At 34.6% G+C, this 19,568-nt stretch overlaps 1 protein-coding gene across 2 annotated transcripts; it reads right to left on the minus strand.

The window, feature by feature from the left end:
• Positions 1 to 12,017: 12,017 nt before the first annotated feature.
• On the minus strand, positions 12,018 to 14,340 carry LOC18433641 (microtubule-destabilizing protein 60). Of its 2 annotated transcripts, XM_006843723.4 has the most exons (7): positions 13,923 to 14,340; positions 13,576 to 13,683; positions 13,373 to 13,489; positions 13,037 to 13,135; positions 12,744 to 12,803; positions 12,581 to 12,675; positions 12,018 to 12,461 (listed from the first exon to the last, which is right to left on the minus strand). In XM_006843723.4, exons 1-7 carry the CDS (start codon positions 13,956 to 13,958, stop codon positions 12,347 to 12,349), a joined length of 630 nt encoding a protein of 209 aa, XP_006843786.1. In that variant the 5' UTR covers positions 13,959 to 14,340; the 3' UTR covers positions 12,018 to 12,346. The 2 variants fall into 2 exon arrangements, with proteins under 2 accessions (XP_006843786.1, XP_020522494.1); XM_020666835.2 differs by lacking the exon at positions 12,744 to 12,803.
• Between the last annotated feature and the right edge of the window lie 5,228 nt (positions 14,341 to 19,568).

The raw sequence follows: 19,568 nt of genomic DNA on the forward strand, positions 1-19,568 counted from the left end.
GGGATTGGGCCACGGTTGGTCCAGCCCGTTCCACCCTTAGTAATGATGGTTGCATGTAGGGGTGTCCAATGGCGCGTACTTTTCGCCAAGAGAATGTGTAGCCTCATCTAATAAATTCCAAAACATACTATGATCCCAAAGGAGTATACTGTCCATTTACTCCATCAGAAAAACATCAGGATTAATTTTAGAGAAAAATTACATACATATCCGTTATACTTTACGTTATTACGGTTACACAAAATAGTTTCCGTTATTACTCATCTGTCTGTTTTTTATCTTCCAATAACGCTTTTTTTTTAAAAAAACGACAACTTTGCCCTTTTTTGGATGTTCAACATCTGAATTTTTGCAATTTTCGGATGTTCAACATCCGAAAATAGCCGCAGCTCCAACAGTGATTTTTCTTATTTTCGAATGTTCAATATCCGAATTTCTAAGATTTTCGGATGTTGAACATCCGAAATTTTTTGCCCCAACATTTCGTACCAACAGGCGGAAACTTATTTATTTTTATTTTTATAAAGTTGAGAAAATCATTGAAGCATCATACCCCATTTACTATCCCTTAATACAGTAACTCACAAAGTTGAAGAGATTGACTCACTATTTGGAATTGATTGGTACTGTTTTTACTCTTTCTTTTTACGGTTGATTAATTGAAGTTTATTATCTGTTATTTTTTAGGATATTTTTTTTTGTTAATAATATTTGTTGTGTACTTTTTATTAATAAAATGAATTTGTTTAATATTGATGAAAGTTATTTGTTTTATATAATTATTTGTTGTTTGTATCGTGTTGATACATTGTATTCCTTGTTTTGGCTAAATAATTGTTAAACTTGTTTGTTTGGATTAAAATTTGTTGTTTATTTTGTGTTTATGTGAGTATTTATTGTTTTCTGTTGTTTAATGTTTATTACTCACAATTTTGGTACTACACTATTTCAATCCATTATGTAATATTCAGATTTTGTAGACACCTTATTTTAAATCTGGCAAATTCTGTGGTTTCCTGAACACTTAGGATCACACTTAATCTAGTAAACCCATTTTTTGGATAAGTACGTGTAGGTTATGTGAGTATATCCTCCTCAGTGGATTTTCACCCTTATCTTTTCGTGGTCATTTGGAAGGATGGAGAGAGACAAAACCCTAGGAGAGAGGAGATAGATATAAAAAATCTGAGAGACCAAAACCCTAGGAGAGAGAACATATGGAGATTAGAGTGAAAAAACTAGAGAGAGAGAGTTACACGAGAGAAGAAAAAACCCTAAAAACTGCTTCAGGAACCTAAGCTTCCTAAGAGAAAACCTAAATTTGGGAAAACCTAGACCTAGGGCACAATCACCCTAGATCTACCCTTAGGGCACAACCGCCATTCTTCTACTAGAGACTTGCTGGTAAATATCTGACTCAGAGAGACAAAAGAGGACCGTTTCTAATGCAGGCGAGCCCTAGAAGGCTCGGGAGTCTTGGCCATCCGGCTTGATTCGGTATCAATTCTTTCTTTTTTTATTCTTCTTTTATTGTTTTAATTTCATTATGATCTGCTTATTTGCTTTAAAATTGTATTTTCGTGTCTTGGATCATGCTGGCTCTGCCACAGATATGAGATTAGATCTGCTCATTTTTTGGCAGATCTGGCCTTATATATGAATCCGATTTGTCCCACTTTCTTTATCACTCTTTTATTGCATTTTTATTTAATTTAATGTGTCAAAAATCAGAGAGATCTTCACCTGAAATTCGTCCAATTTTTCATCATAGACAATTTTATGAACCCTAAAGTTGTTAGAAATATCTCTATTTTTGGTAATTTTTTAGATACAAATTTTTCTATTCATTTAATACAGTAGTATTGACGATGGCTACTGAGGGAGTGCAACTGGTATTCCGATATGGGGGGTCATTTGAGACGAATGCAAATGATGGACGTGTAATATAGAAAGGAGGAAACTTGAAGGTCACCAAGTATAATAGGAATAGTTCTTTAGATGAACTAAAAAGTTATTTTGCTAATTTAACCAAGTGTGATCCAAGCAAATTAGCTATTATGTACCACAACACAAATCTATCTAGTGGGCTTGATTTGATTGATGTTAGTGATGATATTGATATATCTTTTATGTTGGGAGGGGAATCGTCGGGAATTGTAGTATATATTACCAAACCATAATAAGAATCTGTTGCTGAGGGCCCATCTTCAAGGAATAGGTATATCTACAATTTATTTTTTCATTTGTAAATTGCTTTAGTTTAATCTTATATGTGCATAAATTGTTGCTTCATCTTACACTATATCTTTTGTCAACAGTCGTCGTAACACTTTACCTGCGCAAGATCAAAACATTGAAGTGGCGACCAACCCTGAGCTCGTACCAGAGCGTGATATGGAAGATATTGAACCACTAGAGAGTCCATGTAGAGGAGTTGGTAACGAGGTTCAATTGAAAGTTTGGCAATTTTTTGAAAATGTTAATGAATGCCGGCATCATCTAGTTGATTTTGCAACCCACAACAATTTTGTTTTAAAGTTTGACAAAAATGAATTAGTACGGGTGTGGGCAAGTTGCAAGGCAGAGGATGTACATGGCAAGTGAGGTGCTTACAAGTTGGCAATACCGCATACTTTAAAGTGAAGCTATGGTTAAGGAGCACACATGTAGTGGTCTAATGGGGAGGGTCCATCAGCCAATAGCTCGTAATGATTGGGTGGCAAAAAAGATTAAAGACCGCCTTCTTGACCAACCAAAAATTAAAGCAAAAGACATTGTAAAGGATGTTCAACATGATCATGGAGTCTGACTTTCCTACATGGAAGCTTGGCAGGAAAAAGATGTTGCTGGACATATGATAGATGGATCACATGAATAACAATACCATGATCTCCCCAGGTATATCGAGAAGATCAGAAGAACCAACCCGGGAACCGCAGTTCGCATCCGTACTAATGCCCGTTCAAACGACTATTTATTGCTTATCGTCCATGCATTATGGGTTTTATTAATGGATGTAGGCCACTCATTGGTATTGATGGAACATTCCTAAAAGGAAAGTATCAAGGCATTTTATTATAAGTCATCATGCTAGATGCAAATAATGGGCTCTTCCCAATAGCATTTGCAGTGGTTGAGAAGGAGAATTACCAGAGTTGGTATTGGTTCTTAAGTATATTGAGTGAGCTATTGATTGGGTACCCTAATCTGCATGCCTTAATCATTATATTAGCTCGCCAAAAGCAATAGAAAAATATTTTCCCACATATTTTTCATAATTTTGCATGCAACATATGGGAGAGAACTATAAGGGCTTTATGAAGAGGTCAACAAATACTGAAGTATTTTTTAGGCTATTTTGGAAGGTTGATCGTAAAGCGACCATTGTTGGGTTTAAAAAAATAATGTTTGATATACAATGTGCCGACCTAGAAGCATATGACTGGATTAAGAATATTCCCCCCAAATTTTAGGCAGAAGCCTATTTTCCAGGGTCTAGATACAGTTATCTTACCTCAAACATGGCCGAGTCTTTCAATGCTTGGATTTTATTGGCTCGTGAGAAGCCAATCATTACAACATGTGAAGAAATAAGGGTACAGTTGATGGCCAGGTTTGAAGAGAAGATGGAGTTAGGTAATACTTGGAGCGACATGCTAGTACCGAAGCCCAAGAATTACTTGACAAGCGAAAGATGAAGGCTCAATTTTTGCACACAGTTATTTTCGCCATGGATACGCAGTTTGAGATCTATTATCTTAGGAAGAAGTACGTTGTCGATTTAACGCATTGGACATGCAGTTGTAGAAAATGGAAACTCAGTGGCATTTCATGTGCCCATGCCATTGCAGCCATCAGCATATGCATATGGATCCCACTGTGTACTGCCTTAAGTATTTTACAGTGGAATACTTTAAAAGGGCATTTGAAACTCCCTTTACGCTTGTCTCGGATGATATTGAGTTGACAGGTACTTATAACTGAATAATGTTGCTACCAAGGATGACATGCTTTCCCAGTACGCCAAAAAAAGCAACGAAGAATATCCGAGACGGAACATCTGATCACAGGGCCTTTGAAGTGTAAACGATGAGGTGCAGAGGCAGAGGGTCATAATAGGAGGACATGCAGAGAACCGATAGAGTGAGTTACTTGATGTTAATATTGTATTCTTATATCGAATTATGAATTTCATGAATTAATGAATGGAGTGAATTATTCTGGTTTTGTTGTCAAAATTATGTTAGTACAATTGGAATTCTTTGTTGTCATAAATCTTCTAATGGAGAATTTACAGCCCCTTCTGAAACTATTATGAATTTGCCAATCTTTGTGTCGAGAAAGATGATTTCAATATTGGAAATCTTTGTGATAGCCTTAAAATAAATTTTCATGTTCACTTATAAAATTAAAGGCCTAAAAAATGCATTATTCTTGATATCCAAACTTTGAAGTCCATTTTTTTTTTTTATCTCATGCCCATGCATCTTGATGTCCAAATGATCAATCTGATATTTAAACCATTTTCAAACCTTGAAGTCCATTTTTTTCTCATGTCCATTTTTTTCTCATTTCCAAACCTTGAAGCCCATTTTTTTCTAAAGTCCATGCATCTTGGTGTCTAGATGAACAATCTAATGCCGAAACAATTTTTGGATGTCTAGATGAACCAATCTAGATTTTAGAAGTCAAATTTTCGGATGTTGAACATCCGAATGATATTTTCGAATGTTAAACTTCCGAAAATATCACTACCACAATCTAGGAAGTTACTGGATTTTGACAGTCACATTTTCAGATGTTGAACATCCGAAAATATGAACTTTTGGATGTTCAATATCTGAAAACATCACTGTCACAATCCAGGAACTTACTAGATTGTGAAAGTGATATTTTCGGATGTTCAATATCCGAATTCATTTTCGGATGTTACACGTCCAAATTCATTTTCAAAAATGTCAAATTTTTAGATTTTCAACATTTGAAAACATCATTGTCACAATCCAGGAACTTACTGGAATGTGACAGTGATATTTTCGGATGTTGAACATCCGAAAATATCATTTTCGGATGTTCAATATTCGAACATCTGAAAAAAATGGACTTCAAGGTTTGGAAATGAGAAAAAAAATATCATATTTTCAAATGTTCAACATCTGAAATATCACTGTCACAATCTAGAAAGTTGTTAGATTTTGACAGTCACATTTTCGGATGTTGAACATCGGAAAATATGTCATTTTTGAATGTTCAACATCTGAAATTGACTGCAATATAGGAAATTCATGGGTTTTTACAGCGATATTAACCGGAAGTTCATGGATTTTTTACAGTGATATTTTGAACATTCAAAAAATATTTCTGACACACGTCACTTGTTCTGTTTTCCTATTCAGTTTCTATCACATGTTCAACTTTCCCTAGTTCACATGATTTTTGTCGCATGTTCAACTTTCCCTAGTTTAGTTTTTCTGTCATGTTCCTGCCACATGTGCACATTGAGAAACTCAAATTATTAAACAATTTTAATACACAACAAGCCACAAACTCCATTAATATGTAAGGGCTTAAATGAAAGTAGAAAGGAAAACTTGAGCAAAAGTAGGAATGACCAATACAAAATTCATTCAACAAATTGGGTGGGTCAAAATGACAAATGACCAAGTGTTCCAATACATTACACGGGTCAAGACCCCATTACACTGGTTGGCTTCTCTTAGGCTGATACTGTTTCTTTCATATGTTATTCTTATGGGTTCCTCAATTGCAGGTTATGTGAATGGAGCTAAGTCTTCTACAACCCGACTACTTTCACCCACTCCATCATGTCTGGCCTCATCAGGTACACCTTCGTCATTATATTGACGTTGCAAAACTTCCATCATGGCTTCTACGTCACCCATATCGACAAGCACAAACTTAGACAACGTTACAAATGCGTTGTTAATGCGATTATAAACTTCCGGATACCATTTCTGTCTAAGTGTAAGTGCCTATGCTAATATGATTGTAGATGCCTGAACTGCACTAATATGCACAAACAAGATTACATAATTCATATATTTAAAAAATTTCATAGAACTAATAGGTAAATAAAATACTATAAGAATTTGTAGGTTAATATAAACGTACCAACTGGCCCCCATAACCTCGAGGTCTCATTATATATTGTGGTTCATGAGCAAAAACCACATCTTCTTCTTCTTAGATATGAGGTTGCAATATGTCTTTGGGTGGGTTAACGACATTATGTATTAAAGGATAAAACACCAGGTTGTACCAAGCCTTGTACTCCTTTGAAGGCAACCCATTATCAGTATCTTCTACAATTTTAGGCATCATGCGGTCATGGCGAGACAACAAGTGAGTGATTTTATCTGCATTCACAGTTCGTCAATCTCGCTGTCCACCTTGTCTGCTAGCCCTCTTACTAACAACTAAGGGATTCCTAGGAATGCCCTATTTAGCTCCAAATTGCCGCGCACTAGATATGATATGTATGGCTCGACAATATTGTCAAATATCAGCGTTGTAATGCACATTGCAGTTTGATATGCCTGATGCCTATCATTTGAAATGTCCTCATCAGGCTTGAGATAGGGATTCCGAATTACCTGTTATATCATATGCAATCAGTCAATAAAAGTAATTATAAATAGGTAAATACATTTGAAAGTAATCAATATTAAATTATATACTAACCTCATTAGGTTGGAGGTTATCAAATTCTTGTTTAATGGGAGGCATTAGGTTATGTGGATTGCCATGATATTTCTTTGGTGGCTCCCATCTTTTGGCCCTAGGCATATTTGGAGAGATACCATGCGGTATGGGCCTCATATGCATAATATGCTTATACGACCAGCACTGCAATAAATTAAGATATAATAAATATTAAATATATTAAGAAAGCAGTCTAAACTATTACGCTTATGTCACATACCAAAAAAAAAGGTTACATGCATGAGAGTGGCTGAACCAGTAAAATGTTTTCGCTTGAAAGTGCAAGCTTTTCCAAGTGAGCGATATAGGAATGCAAGAGCTGCAGCACCCCAAGCATATGTGCTCGCTCCCTCAATATCTTCAAAAAACTGTAAGTACCTTGTTGGCACTAGTGAAACTGATGCATCAGCGAATATGGTGACACTGATGAGGAAGAGCAGATATGCTCGAGTATATCTATAAACTTGAACAGGGTTTGCATCAGGTGGCAATTTCCTAAAATTCGTCTTCAACCATGTATGCCTCAGGCTTGTCAAGTTGCCATCAGGGACTATACCCAAATTGTCTTCTATATATTGTCGCAGGTCATCAATAGAACGACATATAACTGGGTTGTCATCCACAACTAGTCATAATATCTCGTATACATCAAATAGTATTGGTGTGATCTCACCAATATGAATGTTGAAATGAAACGTCACCTCTCTACATTAGTTGAGACCAAAAGATGATCAATTCGGCCTGCCCGAATGACAGACAAGAGACCCAACTTAAACGCATTTACTAATTGAACTTGCTCTTCTATTAATCTCTATTCATTTAATTGATAACTCTTCTCATCAATTCTAATTTCTTCTTTCTCTTGAAATACAATAAATACACAACATATTAGTCCCAATACATATACATGTACTTCTCATAAATTGTTTGAGCCTGAATATAATTTATTGTAAAATAACAAATTAATAAAAAGGGCAGATGAATATATGCATATACATGTCTTTCCCATATAAAATATGATGCAGATTCAGGATGAATTTGCAGCAAACTAGGGTCCTGAGGACCTCCTGGGTATCCTCCATCGGGGTGTAAACGATTCATATTCACTGAAATCTCATATGGTCACCATGTTAATCATAAGGTTACATATACAAATATTTACTGGATAACAAATGAACAAACAATAATGACATGCTATTAGTAAACGAAAAAATTTGTAAATTTTAGACTATGAACTGGTGTTATAGACCATAACCTAATACATTTGCATAAAGAGTTAATAGAATTAATTCGATACAGCAATACCTCATAATGAATTTGCATAAAGAATCAATGAAATAATGCTAAGTCACAAATCAAATGCGCTATCAAATAAATCTAGTCACGAATTATTCTATTCAAAATATAAGTCACATAAATCACATACAATGTTCAAATGTTCAAACTAAATATATGCTTCAATCATAAATCTAGTCACGAAATATATAGGATTTCTCTGATAAGACAACCATTATCAGAGATCAACTAGAAAGAATCAGGATCACAAGAGACATGAAAACGAATTTCCTAACTATAGATATAAATATCAGTCGTAATGAGACAAATTATAGTGATAAAATATCGAAATCACATAACCTATTTGACAAATATCCAAAAGAAGAAGTACTCGATTACTCTGTAAATGGTGCTATTTTAAGAAATGTTTCATTTATTTATACTTAGAAATGTCTTTCTATGTATGATTAACATCCCTAGGATCAATACACAATTTTTCATTGAGTTAACAAAAAAGATTGTAGAAAAATACAATTCACAATTATATGTCTAAAGTAAATGTCTACTTCAATCATAAATCTAGATACGCATTATTTTGTAAAATGTAGTCATTGTTACTTGAATCATAAATCATAAATCACAATTCAAATAAATTTACTCACTAAATACTTTGCAAAATATTCAAAGTAAATATGTACCAAAACCATAAATCACATATAAAATTTAATTTTTAAGCTACTCAATCTATCAACTACAAAAATCAACAATTTACTAAGATATCAGTAAATCTAATACAAATATATGCTTAAGACTATCTAAGAGTATAAACCCCCAAATTTAAGTAATTTACAGTTCTACAAATACCACAAAATTCCAAGTTCTCAAAACCCCCAAATTTTAAATATGTAATTCAATCACAATGGAGCCACAAATTAAATTAAGCTATACCAAAATCACAAGAAATTACTAGTATGCTTGAGTATAAACCTTGACAAAAATCAGGTGGCAATCTAAATATAAAAAATCGACCCACATACCTTCACTATGTGAAATTGCTTCAAAATCCTAGAAATGCTATAACGTACACTGTTGAAAATCAATATCTAAGAACAATCTACTATTCTTTACCAATAGAAGATCAAATAGGCACACAAAATCAGTCACACACGAAGCACTCTGAAACAATGAGCAAAACCGTAGAAAATAGAGAAGACGAAGTGAATACACTGTCCGCATAAATTGAATGCTTTTTTTGTAAGCCCATTTTTGGATGTTGAACATCCAAAAATTTCACATTTTCGTATGTTCAACATCCGAAAAAAGGGCAAAGTTGTCTTTTTTAAAAAAGAGCGTTATGAAAGGTAAAAAACGGACAGTTGTGCAATAACGGAAACTATTTGGTGTAACCGTAGTATAACGGGTATGTATGTAATTTTCTCTTAATTTTAAGACCCCAAGTTTTGGGAATGTTACATCTTCAACCTATAGATTGACCTCAATAACAAAAAAGAAAGTTCACACAAAGGTGAGGCCTTAACAATCAAATCAACGCACGTCCCAAAAATTTACTAGAAGAGATTGTTTCGATGTTGGAAACCCTCAATTCAATTATCTTGATTTCAAGATATATGAACATGAGAAAAAATGGATTTCAAGTGTTAGAAATAGTGCATCTTGTAATGTTATCTAGATCGTCAATTTTGAAGATTTTCAAGTGTTCATAGATCGGCTTAATCTATACTATTTTTAAGTCTTTAAATTTTATAATTAGAGATGAAAATAAAATTTCAGGCCATCACAAAGGTTTTTGATGTTGAAACAACATGTTTCGGCACTATATGATGTGATTGAAGGGGGCCACACCCTAAAAATATTCCTAATTATACTCTCTGTACATTGGAAAAGTAATAATATCTCGAGATTGAACAAAGACCATCCAATTTTTTGAGGGTGAGATTTAAGTGTTAAAAAACTGAAAACATGAATGTTTTATTTATTTTGAGAATAATCATCGATTCTTTAGTGGTTTTCAAAATTAAAAATTGTGAAAATCCTCCCAAGTAGATTTCTGACTAACTGAGTAGATATTGACTATGCTCTTGTAGAAACATAATATACGCCCTCTAAATGGGACAGTCTTGGCTTGGATAGACCAAATTTAGGGGTATATGGTCGTTTATTTAACTTCACCCATTCAAGAGTGAAAGGTTCATGTTTGTCCACTTTTATATTCAGGGTCTAGGACTTGTGACAACATGCCTGTGGAAGGGGTATTACCAATATACGTGTCCCTGAAAAAAATAGAAAACCATATTTTCCTCCCATTTATGAGTTGCTTGTTGGAATTGTGTTTTGTTTTTTTTTTTTTTTGGGGAAAATTACAAAAAAAACCCTCGAGACTACACGTTCTATGCAACTTATCCCCAATCTAACTTTTTCTTACTTTTTTTCCCCAAAATATACTTTCTATGCAAATACCCTCCAACCAAAAATAAAATAAAAAATGCCTAAACTACCCTCCCTTACTTTTACCTTACCCACACCTCTCTCTCCTCTATCCCACCAAAATAGGAGCTCTGGCATTGTGTAAGTGCGGTCCGGCAGTAGGGCTCTGGGACTGTATAGGATGCGGTCCGGTAGTAAGGCTCCGGCACTGTGTAAAATGTGGTCCGGCAGTAGGGCCTTGTCACTGTGTAAAGTGCGGTCCGACAGTTGCAATGGGCGGTTTGACAATGGATGTTACTGGATTCCAGGACTCCGTCACTATGAAAGGGCGGTTCGGCAGTACTTAGTTTCGATGTAGTAGTTGTCTGGAGTGATGTGATCGTGCGCTCTAGCAATGCGCTACTGGGGTCCAAAGTCAATGTCAAATCAATCATTTTTGTGTACAGGAATGGCATTTCGGTCTAAAATATAAACTTTTTCTCTTGCGGGGTATTTGCATAGAAGTTTGTTTTGAAGAAAAAACGTGGGAAAAAAAGTTTGGTTGGGGGTAAGTTGCATAGAAAGCGTAGTATTGGTTTTTTTTTTTTGGTAATTTTTCATTGTTTTTTTAACCGCTAATTAGCGTTTCATTGTACAAAATTGACATACATCTATATGTAAAACAAACCGTATACAAAGTTGAGCCTCATAAAATTGGGCTCCACAAAAAGCCAAAAAACAAAAACAAAAAAAAGCCACAAAAATGAAACGACCAGAATAAATTTTTGATCGCCATATTAAGGTTTGATTGCAAAATAGACCCCACCAAAGAGGGAAAAATATTATAGGGTGGACCTATGTACGTTGACGCACGTGCTAAAGACTCTAACGTGCGTGTATCCTACTACTCGTGTTAGATCGTATTGTATACATGCTCTGTCGTTTAGAAAACCTATTAGGATTTTTTTCGATCTCAAATTTTGGGAAGAATAACTAGATGATTATTTTCAAAATTTAAAAAGTTTGAATTTTGAGTTTTTCTAAAACTTAGATTTTACTTTCCCAAATAGTCTCTAGTCAATGTTGAGACATTATTTTTTTTCAAAAACATGGAAGGTGCAAGAGGAATTTATTTTTTATCAAAATCATTCTATGAGTTGAAGATCTTATGTCCCAAAATTTGATTACTCATAGATTGGGTTTTGCCCAAGGGAATAAAGGGACAATATACTCCCACAAGAGTAAAAAATAATCTTTTGGGCAACCTAAAAATGTAATGCTAAGGTCCATTTGGACGGCCCAAAAACTCCAGTAAGGGGGTCATTTGGAAATATGTGAAAAACAGCTTTTTAATTTACTTTATTTTTCTTTTAATCAGAGTTATAGATATTTTGGAGGCTTTGAGAAGTAGGATTATAAAATGGGGCCAACTATGAGAAGTGGAATGAACAAAGCTATACTGATTTTCTCTTCTAAATGGACGGAGGGAAAAAGATATTATTACTTTTTAAATGGTCTATATCCAAACAGGAACTCAGTCTGTTTTAAATGCATACAAATAAAAATGGGATTGAACTCCTTTAAAAACATGCTTCTATGCTTAAACTCCTTAAAATCATGTCTCATATTGATTACTATAACGTACATGATTGCTGGTCATTCTAAGAAAAGCATACATTGCATTTGTACATCTCCAAAGGATGAAAACCTATAGTTTGTAACACACAGACTGCAGAGGACCCACACTGAAGATGGACATGCTCTATCAACCTATTTGCAAGATCACAGGTTTATAATTGTGCCTCGAGTATGCTTCGTCGTTAGCTTGGTGGCGATCTTCTTCTTCTCCTTTTTTGTTTTTTCTTATCTTTTCACTAAATATGGTAGACGTTCTTGCAATGAGCCTCTCAAAACACTTTGCTTTCTACACTACATGCTGATGAAGTGAGTTGAGTCCACTGCGTATTACACAGTGTGAGCATTGGTTTCTCATCATGTGAAAACTCGGGTCTTTGGGCATGGTAAGGGGCCTTGTCGACCTGCATAAGTCGAGAACGATCATTCTTTTTATTTTTATTTTCTGAATGTTGTAGTACTTGTAAATGGAGAACCTAATGTTTTTTTTGTTTCTTCTCATCTATTCTTTGAGGATATATACCTTTGGGGAAAGAAAGGCCTGTCAAATAGAGGCATTAACTGGGCTCGTGGGATCAATTGCTTCCTCAGCATCTTAATTTCTTCTTCCTCCATTAACTGTATTATCAAAATGATATCTCACTATAAGTTGCATTAGGCAAATTATCTCAAAATTCAAATTATACCTTAAGAAGCTTCTCTTCTTTGAGCCGCTCTTGTTCTAGAAGATAAATCTTGTTTGCAACCTAAGAACACATCATGGATATTTCAGATTGTAAACCAAGTTACATTTGTGACTTCAAGTTCAGCAAGCCAAATTGAAGCCCTTCACCAAGTAAATTGAAATTACCAACCCTAAAATTCAATACTAAACATGGAAAAAGTATAACACAAAGTATGAATGATATATGGTCAACACTTGAGTGAAAATACTAATACATATGAAGAAATTGAGCTAGTCAATTTATCTTCTTCATACCCAATCATTGAACTCGGCTCGCTTCACTGCTCTTAACTGTGTGTGAAGCTTAATTTTCATTGGCTTGGTCTGTTCTTTAACTGGACCCTTGGGCAAAACCTGTAATCCATGAAACTGACTTCTTTAAAGGCTCTCCTAGAAAACTGAAAACAACTTTAATAACTTATATGTAAATGTCATTTTTGAGAACTAAGAAACCCTCAACAAAAACAAGACAAGACTATTTGCTAAACAAGTAATCACACACACACATCTGAACAGACATGCATGGACATACGCACACGCATGAGCAAACATGCAAAGATTTGTATACTCATCCACACATATATGATGTACCTCTGATTTATCTGTTGTCAATGGAAGCTTTTGCGCAATAGGTACTCGCTGTTTAGCCTCTTGGGCAAGCAAATCTTGCAATTTTGCCATGAGCTCTACTTTAGACAGCCCTCTACGCTGTAGTTTTTAAACACCCGACTCTTAATAAGAAGTCTGGCAAACGAAAAAACATTTTGAACTACAACGATCAGATGTTGGCATACCTGAGTGTGAAGTTTGAATGGTTGGGTTTCGGTACATTTTCCTGGTCTTTTTGGATTCGAACTCGCAAAATTTCCCCGTGGAGAAGAATTTGAACTTGGGCTAGAACCCTGCGATAACTAGAATATGTTAGTACAGAATATAGAATATATTGATACAGCATGATGGTAAATTCAAATAAAAGGAAAGAAAGAAAGAACATGTTAATGTGGTACACATGCATGCATGTATGTGCACGGACATGGATGCATATGCATACATGTTGCACACGTACAAACACCCATGTGCATGCACATGGTACTGCTAAAACTAGGAAGGAATGAGTGTGTGCAGGTCCACAAGCACTAACACTTTTTGGAGAAGAGTGAGATGGTAGTTGAGCCATGATTATGGATTAAGGAACTGATAAATTAAGGAGAGAGATAAGAGGGATGGATTGAGGACGAGTAATAAAAAAGGGTGTTTATAAAGAGGGTAAAGGAGGGCAGTTGGGAAATGGGCTTTCAGTTCAGACACCAAATGGGCAGCTTCATTTGAGGTTTTTCTCTGTTTTCCTACGAAGACAAGTGCTTGGTTTCTCCTTCCTAACTACCATCTTTTGCCATTCCCCCAACAAAGCTTTTACTGACCCTTGCCCTACTTCTCAACCAACAAGGGCCCCTAAGCACTCCTACGAAGGACTGTTTATTTGGGAGTGGCGAGACTGCTCATGTGTTGGTGGTAGAAGCAAAAAAGTGGTGAGAATTGCAATAGCAGCCCCTAGCCACTTATCTATTCAAATGAGTCCTTTCTCTAAAATCTATCCAAGATGGATGTTTTGGATGTCATTATAGAACTGTGTTATTTCTTTATTTTATCTATAAAAAGAGTACAAAAATGGAAAACGAACCGTTGAGCAAATGGGCTCACGAGTAAAAATGAGCCCAAATGCCCAGATTGAATCTGGGCCAATCTGATGATCATGGATGTCCGAAATTATTTCAATTTTTTTTTTATGAATCTAAATCACTTGAAATTTTAGATGTATGTTCATCAAAAGTAGGTGAATCTTTGAAAAATATCAAAAAAATATTTTACATGAAAAAAATTGACCAAAATACCTCTGTAATGTTTCGGGGGTATTTTTATTTCAAAAATATATTTGCAGATTGTTATTTTTATATTTTTATTAGGTGCGGCTTGATGAGAAGAACACACTCCTAAAATTTCAAATGATTTGAATTTGTAGAAAAATAATTAAAATTTAAACACTACAAGATATCCGTGATCGTCAGATCGGCCCAGATTCAATTTAGACCGTTGGGCTTATTTTTTCTTGTGAGCCCACTGGCTTACAGGATCATTTTCCTCTGTTTATGTGTTGGTGGTAAAAGTAAAAAGGCGGTGAGAATTGTAATAGCAACCCCTTTCGACTCGAAAGTTCATTGAATGGAAATTAAGGACAAGGTTTCTATGAGTCGGCCGACTCATCTATTCAAATGAGTCCTTTCTCTAAAATCTATCCAAGATGGATGTTTTGTGCGTCAGGGGATGTCATTATAGAAGTGTGTTATTTCTTTATTTTATCTATAAAAAGAGTATAAAAATAGATAATAAATACAAAACAAGCACAAAAAGGGGTGGTTTCGGTCGCCTCTGTTTTTTTTGGAAGATTTTAGATTCAAAATTTTGAGGAAAGTATAATCTCAATAATGATAAGTATTAACTTGAAGATTAAATAAATTTAAAAAATGAAAAAAAGTTGTTTTGACATATAATTTTATTTTTTGGAAGATTTTAGATTCAAAATTTTGAGGAAAGTATAATCTCAATAATGATAAGTATTAACTTGAAGATTAAATAAATTTAAAACATGAAAAAAAGTTGTTTTGACATATAATTTTAACTCTGGGGATTTGAAAATTTTGTCAGGAAATCATTTCGTAACATCTATTTCCAAGATAGATATTTTGTCCGTCAGAGGACGCTATTGTAGAAGTAAGTGTCCCTTGATGTACAAACTATTTTTTTATTGTAATTATAAAAGATTATTATAAAAATAAATAAATAAATAAATAAATAAAATTAATAAGTACAAAACAAGCCGTGGTTTTCAGTCACTGGTGGTTTTTGGAAATCAAGGTTATAATAGTCATTATAAAGTTAGCACCCTGGTAAGAAACAACACTAGGGCGAGTAGTGGTAGTTTGCCACTTGTTCCATGGGCCCCTAAATTTTAGTGTGTGTTGCTTCATGAAGGCGTTAGTTGGGGTTAGATTGCAGGTTCTCATCACTGCATTTAGAAACAACACGGACATTGCCCCAAGGATGGACTCCAAACTAGGGTTTGATTTGATTATCAAACAACCCTTTTGGCCTAACTATGACTATGTTGATGCTTCTTTCCAAAGAAGCTGGAGTAACCACATACGGATTATGCTTGAAATGCAAGCCAAGCCCATGGAGCACAGGCCCTCAAATATCATTCAATTACCTAAATTTATTTACTTAATTGCTACAAAATGATAATGGTTGAGACTATGAGAAGATTTTCATTGTCTCACCTTTGAACTTGTGGTTAAGAATCAATAGTACTTTTCACTTGAGTTACTAGACCTATTATCCAACATAGCTTTGGTATATGGTGGGTTTTAAGCCAAAGTGAGAGGCCATGTACCATATACATTTTTAATGCTCGGCTATCTTTAGTCCAGTATTCGAAAAAATGGATCAGTGACTTGCATTGCACAATGGAAAACCTATACAGATCAGTAATTCGGTTCGGTGATCCGCTCGAGAGAATTGGCCAATCAAAAATAAGAACAAAATCAAAATTTTAAAAAATAACTTATAGTACATAAAACACTGCATGGTTAAGATGTCAGGCCATGTGTAAGAAAAGCATACATAGCCAAGAAAGGAAGAGATCTTAAATGCATCCGAGAGAGAGAAACAGAGTGGACATCTTTTAAGGGCGAGTTTTCTATGCTTTTCCTACAGGATAGAAGTTCTATTCTCCCCCTTATCCAACCGTTTATTCTAAATGGAGGGTTAAGATTACCCCAATCACAATGTCACATCTCTACACTTTTTTATTTTTAAATTTTTTTCTATAAACTATTTTGAAACCAAATTTTGGACGCTCATTCTTCTATCAAACTCGCACTAGAAAAAATATATAAAAAAAAAGATTTTCAATAAAATAAAATGACCAAAATACCCCTGAAAGTTTCAAGGGGTATTTTGGTCATTATATTTTTATCGAAAAATTATTTTTAATATTTTTATAGGTGTGCCCCAATGAAAATACGGCATGTACCAAATTTCATTTTCATAAAATTTTTATAAAAAAACTAAAAATAAAATACTTTGAGATGTCGGATCTAAGATCAAACGGTGAGTGGCTCTCTTGATCAAAATTGAACAGCTGGATGGTAAGGGGATGATAGAACTTCTATACTGTAGGGAAAATATTGAAACCTTTCGCGGCATTTAAATGCATCAAATTACATGTACGAGATAGAAATTACATTTTTTTAAAAGATAAAGATAAATACCCAAGAGAAGGAGAGATCTTAAATGCATGAGAGAGAGAGAGAGAGAGAGAGAGAGAGATCTTTTAAATGCATCAAATTGCATGTACAAAATAGAGTTTACGTTTTTTTAAAGATAAAGATAAATACCCAAGAGAGCAAGAGATCTTAAATACATAAGAAAGAGATAGAGACACTGTTAGGTATGTGCCAGACATGGCCAGACCACCTAAGTCTACTCTCTCTCATTTTATCGCCTGTTGGTACCACGTTTAAATTCTCTCGAATATAATCATTTCAAATTCTATCCCTGGTCTAGGTATGAGTCTAAATTTTAGACCCAAATACCATAGGGTATATGATGGCAATCATGTGTCTTTAGGTGTGTGGTAGGTATTCATATTGTCTCAATATTGGCAATATTTACAATATTATTGGCCAAAACAAAGAAGCACAATGTCATAGGGTATATGGGTATATGATAGTAAAAGAAAGGGCAAAACAAAAACCAAAATCATAGTCATAAGGTGGCAATGGATCCGACCAGACTCGGGACCTAACGTGTTAGGCTTAGGGCCTAATGGTTCCAAGTATGGGTCCAAATTTTGGACCTGACCCATACCTGACCTGTTGCAACCCCTAGATTGCATATCTTTTAAGTGCATGTAAGGGCTTTTTCGTAAGATAAAGATAAATACCCAATAAGGGTAGCAACGAGACTCAAAAATATACTATTGGGCTAGTAATTGGGCCCAGACTCAAACCTGACCGAGTCTAGAGTCCCTAGACACGAACCCAAAATTGTAATGTGGGTCCCAGACCTGACCTGACTAAAAATCAAAATATCTATATATTTAAATATATGAAATATTTATGTTAAATATACATATGCATTATTTAAAGAGTTATGTTAGGGTGCTCACACTATAGAGTAATTTATTGTTGTATTCACCAATTTTTAGACACTTATATACCATTGTTTTGTACATAGAGTTTTTTTTAACTAATAGTATTTTTGGTGATTAAGAAGCTATAATGCCATCTATATGGGGTGTGATATTACTCACAAGGAGCATTAAATGCCACTAGTGTCCTCCATGTAGATGATGTCACACCATATGTAGATGATGTCACACTCCTTTCTAATGATGAAAAATATCATTACTAAAAAAAAGCTCTATGTACAAAACAAATGTATATAAATTTCAAAAAATTGTTGAATATAATGGTAAATTACTCCATAATGTAAGCACCATAACATACCTCCTATTTAAATATGACAATTATAAGTAGTTTTTTTAGTTAAATATTATTTAAATATCATAACTATTCAGGTCAGGTTCGGGTTGGGGCTACATGGACTTGAACCTAGACTCAAATGGTGTTCTTGGACCTAGACCCAACCTTTTGAGTCCAAATTTTGGATCCATACTCAAACATGGGTCGGGTCTGGGTCCATTGCCTCCTGTAATACCTAAGAGGGAAAGAGAGAGAGAGACATAGTGCCATTTAAATGCATTTAAGAGAGTGATCACTTTTTCTAAAAGAGATACCATGGGAGAGAGATGCATGCTTTTTAGGAAAAACTTTCTATATTCCCCCTACAATATAGAAGTTCTATGTTTTCCGTACCATCCAGCCGTCCATGTTTTATCAAGAGAGTCACACACTGTTTGATCTTAGATCCGATGTTTCAAAGTATTTTATTTTTAATTTTTTTAATACAATTTTTTTTAATATGAAATTTGGTACATGCCATCTTTTTATTGGGGTGCACTTATAAAAAATATTAACAATAATTTTTCGATAAAAAATAATGACCAAATACCCCTTGAAACTTTCAAGGGTATTTTGGTCATTTTATTTTATTGAAAATATTTGTTTTTATATTTTTCGTTAGTGCAAGTTTAATATTGGAATGGACGTCTAAAATTTGATATCAAAACAGTTTATAAAAGCAAAAATTAAAAATAAAACAGGCGTGACATTGTGATTGGGGCAATCTTAGCCCTCCATTAAAAAATGGACGGTTGGATAAAGGGTTTTAAAATAAAAAAAAAGATATTGCAAGAGAGAGTATGCAAGATAAATAGCCAACAAAATATACAAAAGAGAGAGAATACATGCCTCTTAAATACATCCCAGAGAGAGAAAAAATGTCTGGAGCGATTTTATGCATGCTTAATGGGCTGGAAGAAGAGGAAGCCCGCCCAAAATGTATGAGAGAGAGAGAGAGAGAGAGAGAGAGTGAAGAAAGAGAGAAAGAGCGCGAAAGGGAAAGGGACTCAAATTGGTTGCTGGGAGTAATGGACGTACGATTGTGGAGAGCGATTCTAGTAATGTAATTGCATGAGAAAAAGGGGAAAGAAAACCTCCGTGCAGATTGAGCAACCAATTTGATGAAATTAACTCAATTTTATCTAATGGCTCTTTTGAGATGCATCATTAGTTTAGAGAGATTAACTCGGAAGCAAATTCTCTTG

The sequence above is a fragment of the Amborella trichopoda genome, chromosome 12 (assembly GCF_054954075.1).
Source record: "Amborella trichopoda isolate Santa Cruz 75 chromosome 12, AtrichopodaSantaCruz75HAP2 v2.0, whole genome shotgun sequence".
NCBI lineage: Eukaryota > Viridiplantae > Streptophyta > Magnoliopsida > Amborellales > Amborellaceae > Amborella > Amborella trichopoda.

Bases quoted from the DNA above. Each gene is read 5' to 3' on its own strand.
- LOC18433641 (XM_006843723.4), bottom strand. From the start codon at position 13,958: ATGGCTCAACTACCATCTCACTCTTCTCCAAAAAGT. The intron at 12,676-12,743 runs GTATAATTTGAA...TTGATAATACAG, and splicing joins AAGAAGAGAAGCTTCTTAAG to TTAATGGAGGAAGAAGAAAT. The intron at 12,462-12,580 runs GTATATATCCTC...CGACTTATGCAG, and splicing joins AGGCCTTTCTTTCCCCAAAG to GTCGACAAGGCCCCTTACCA.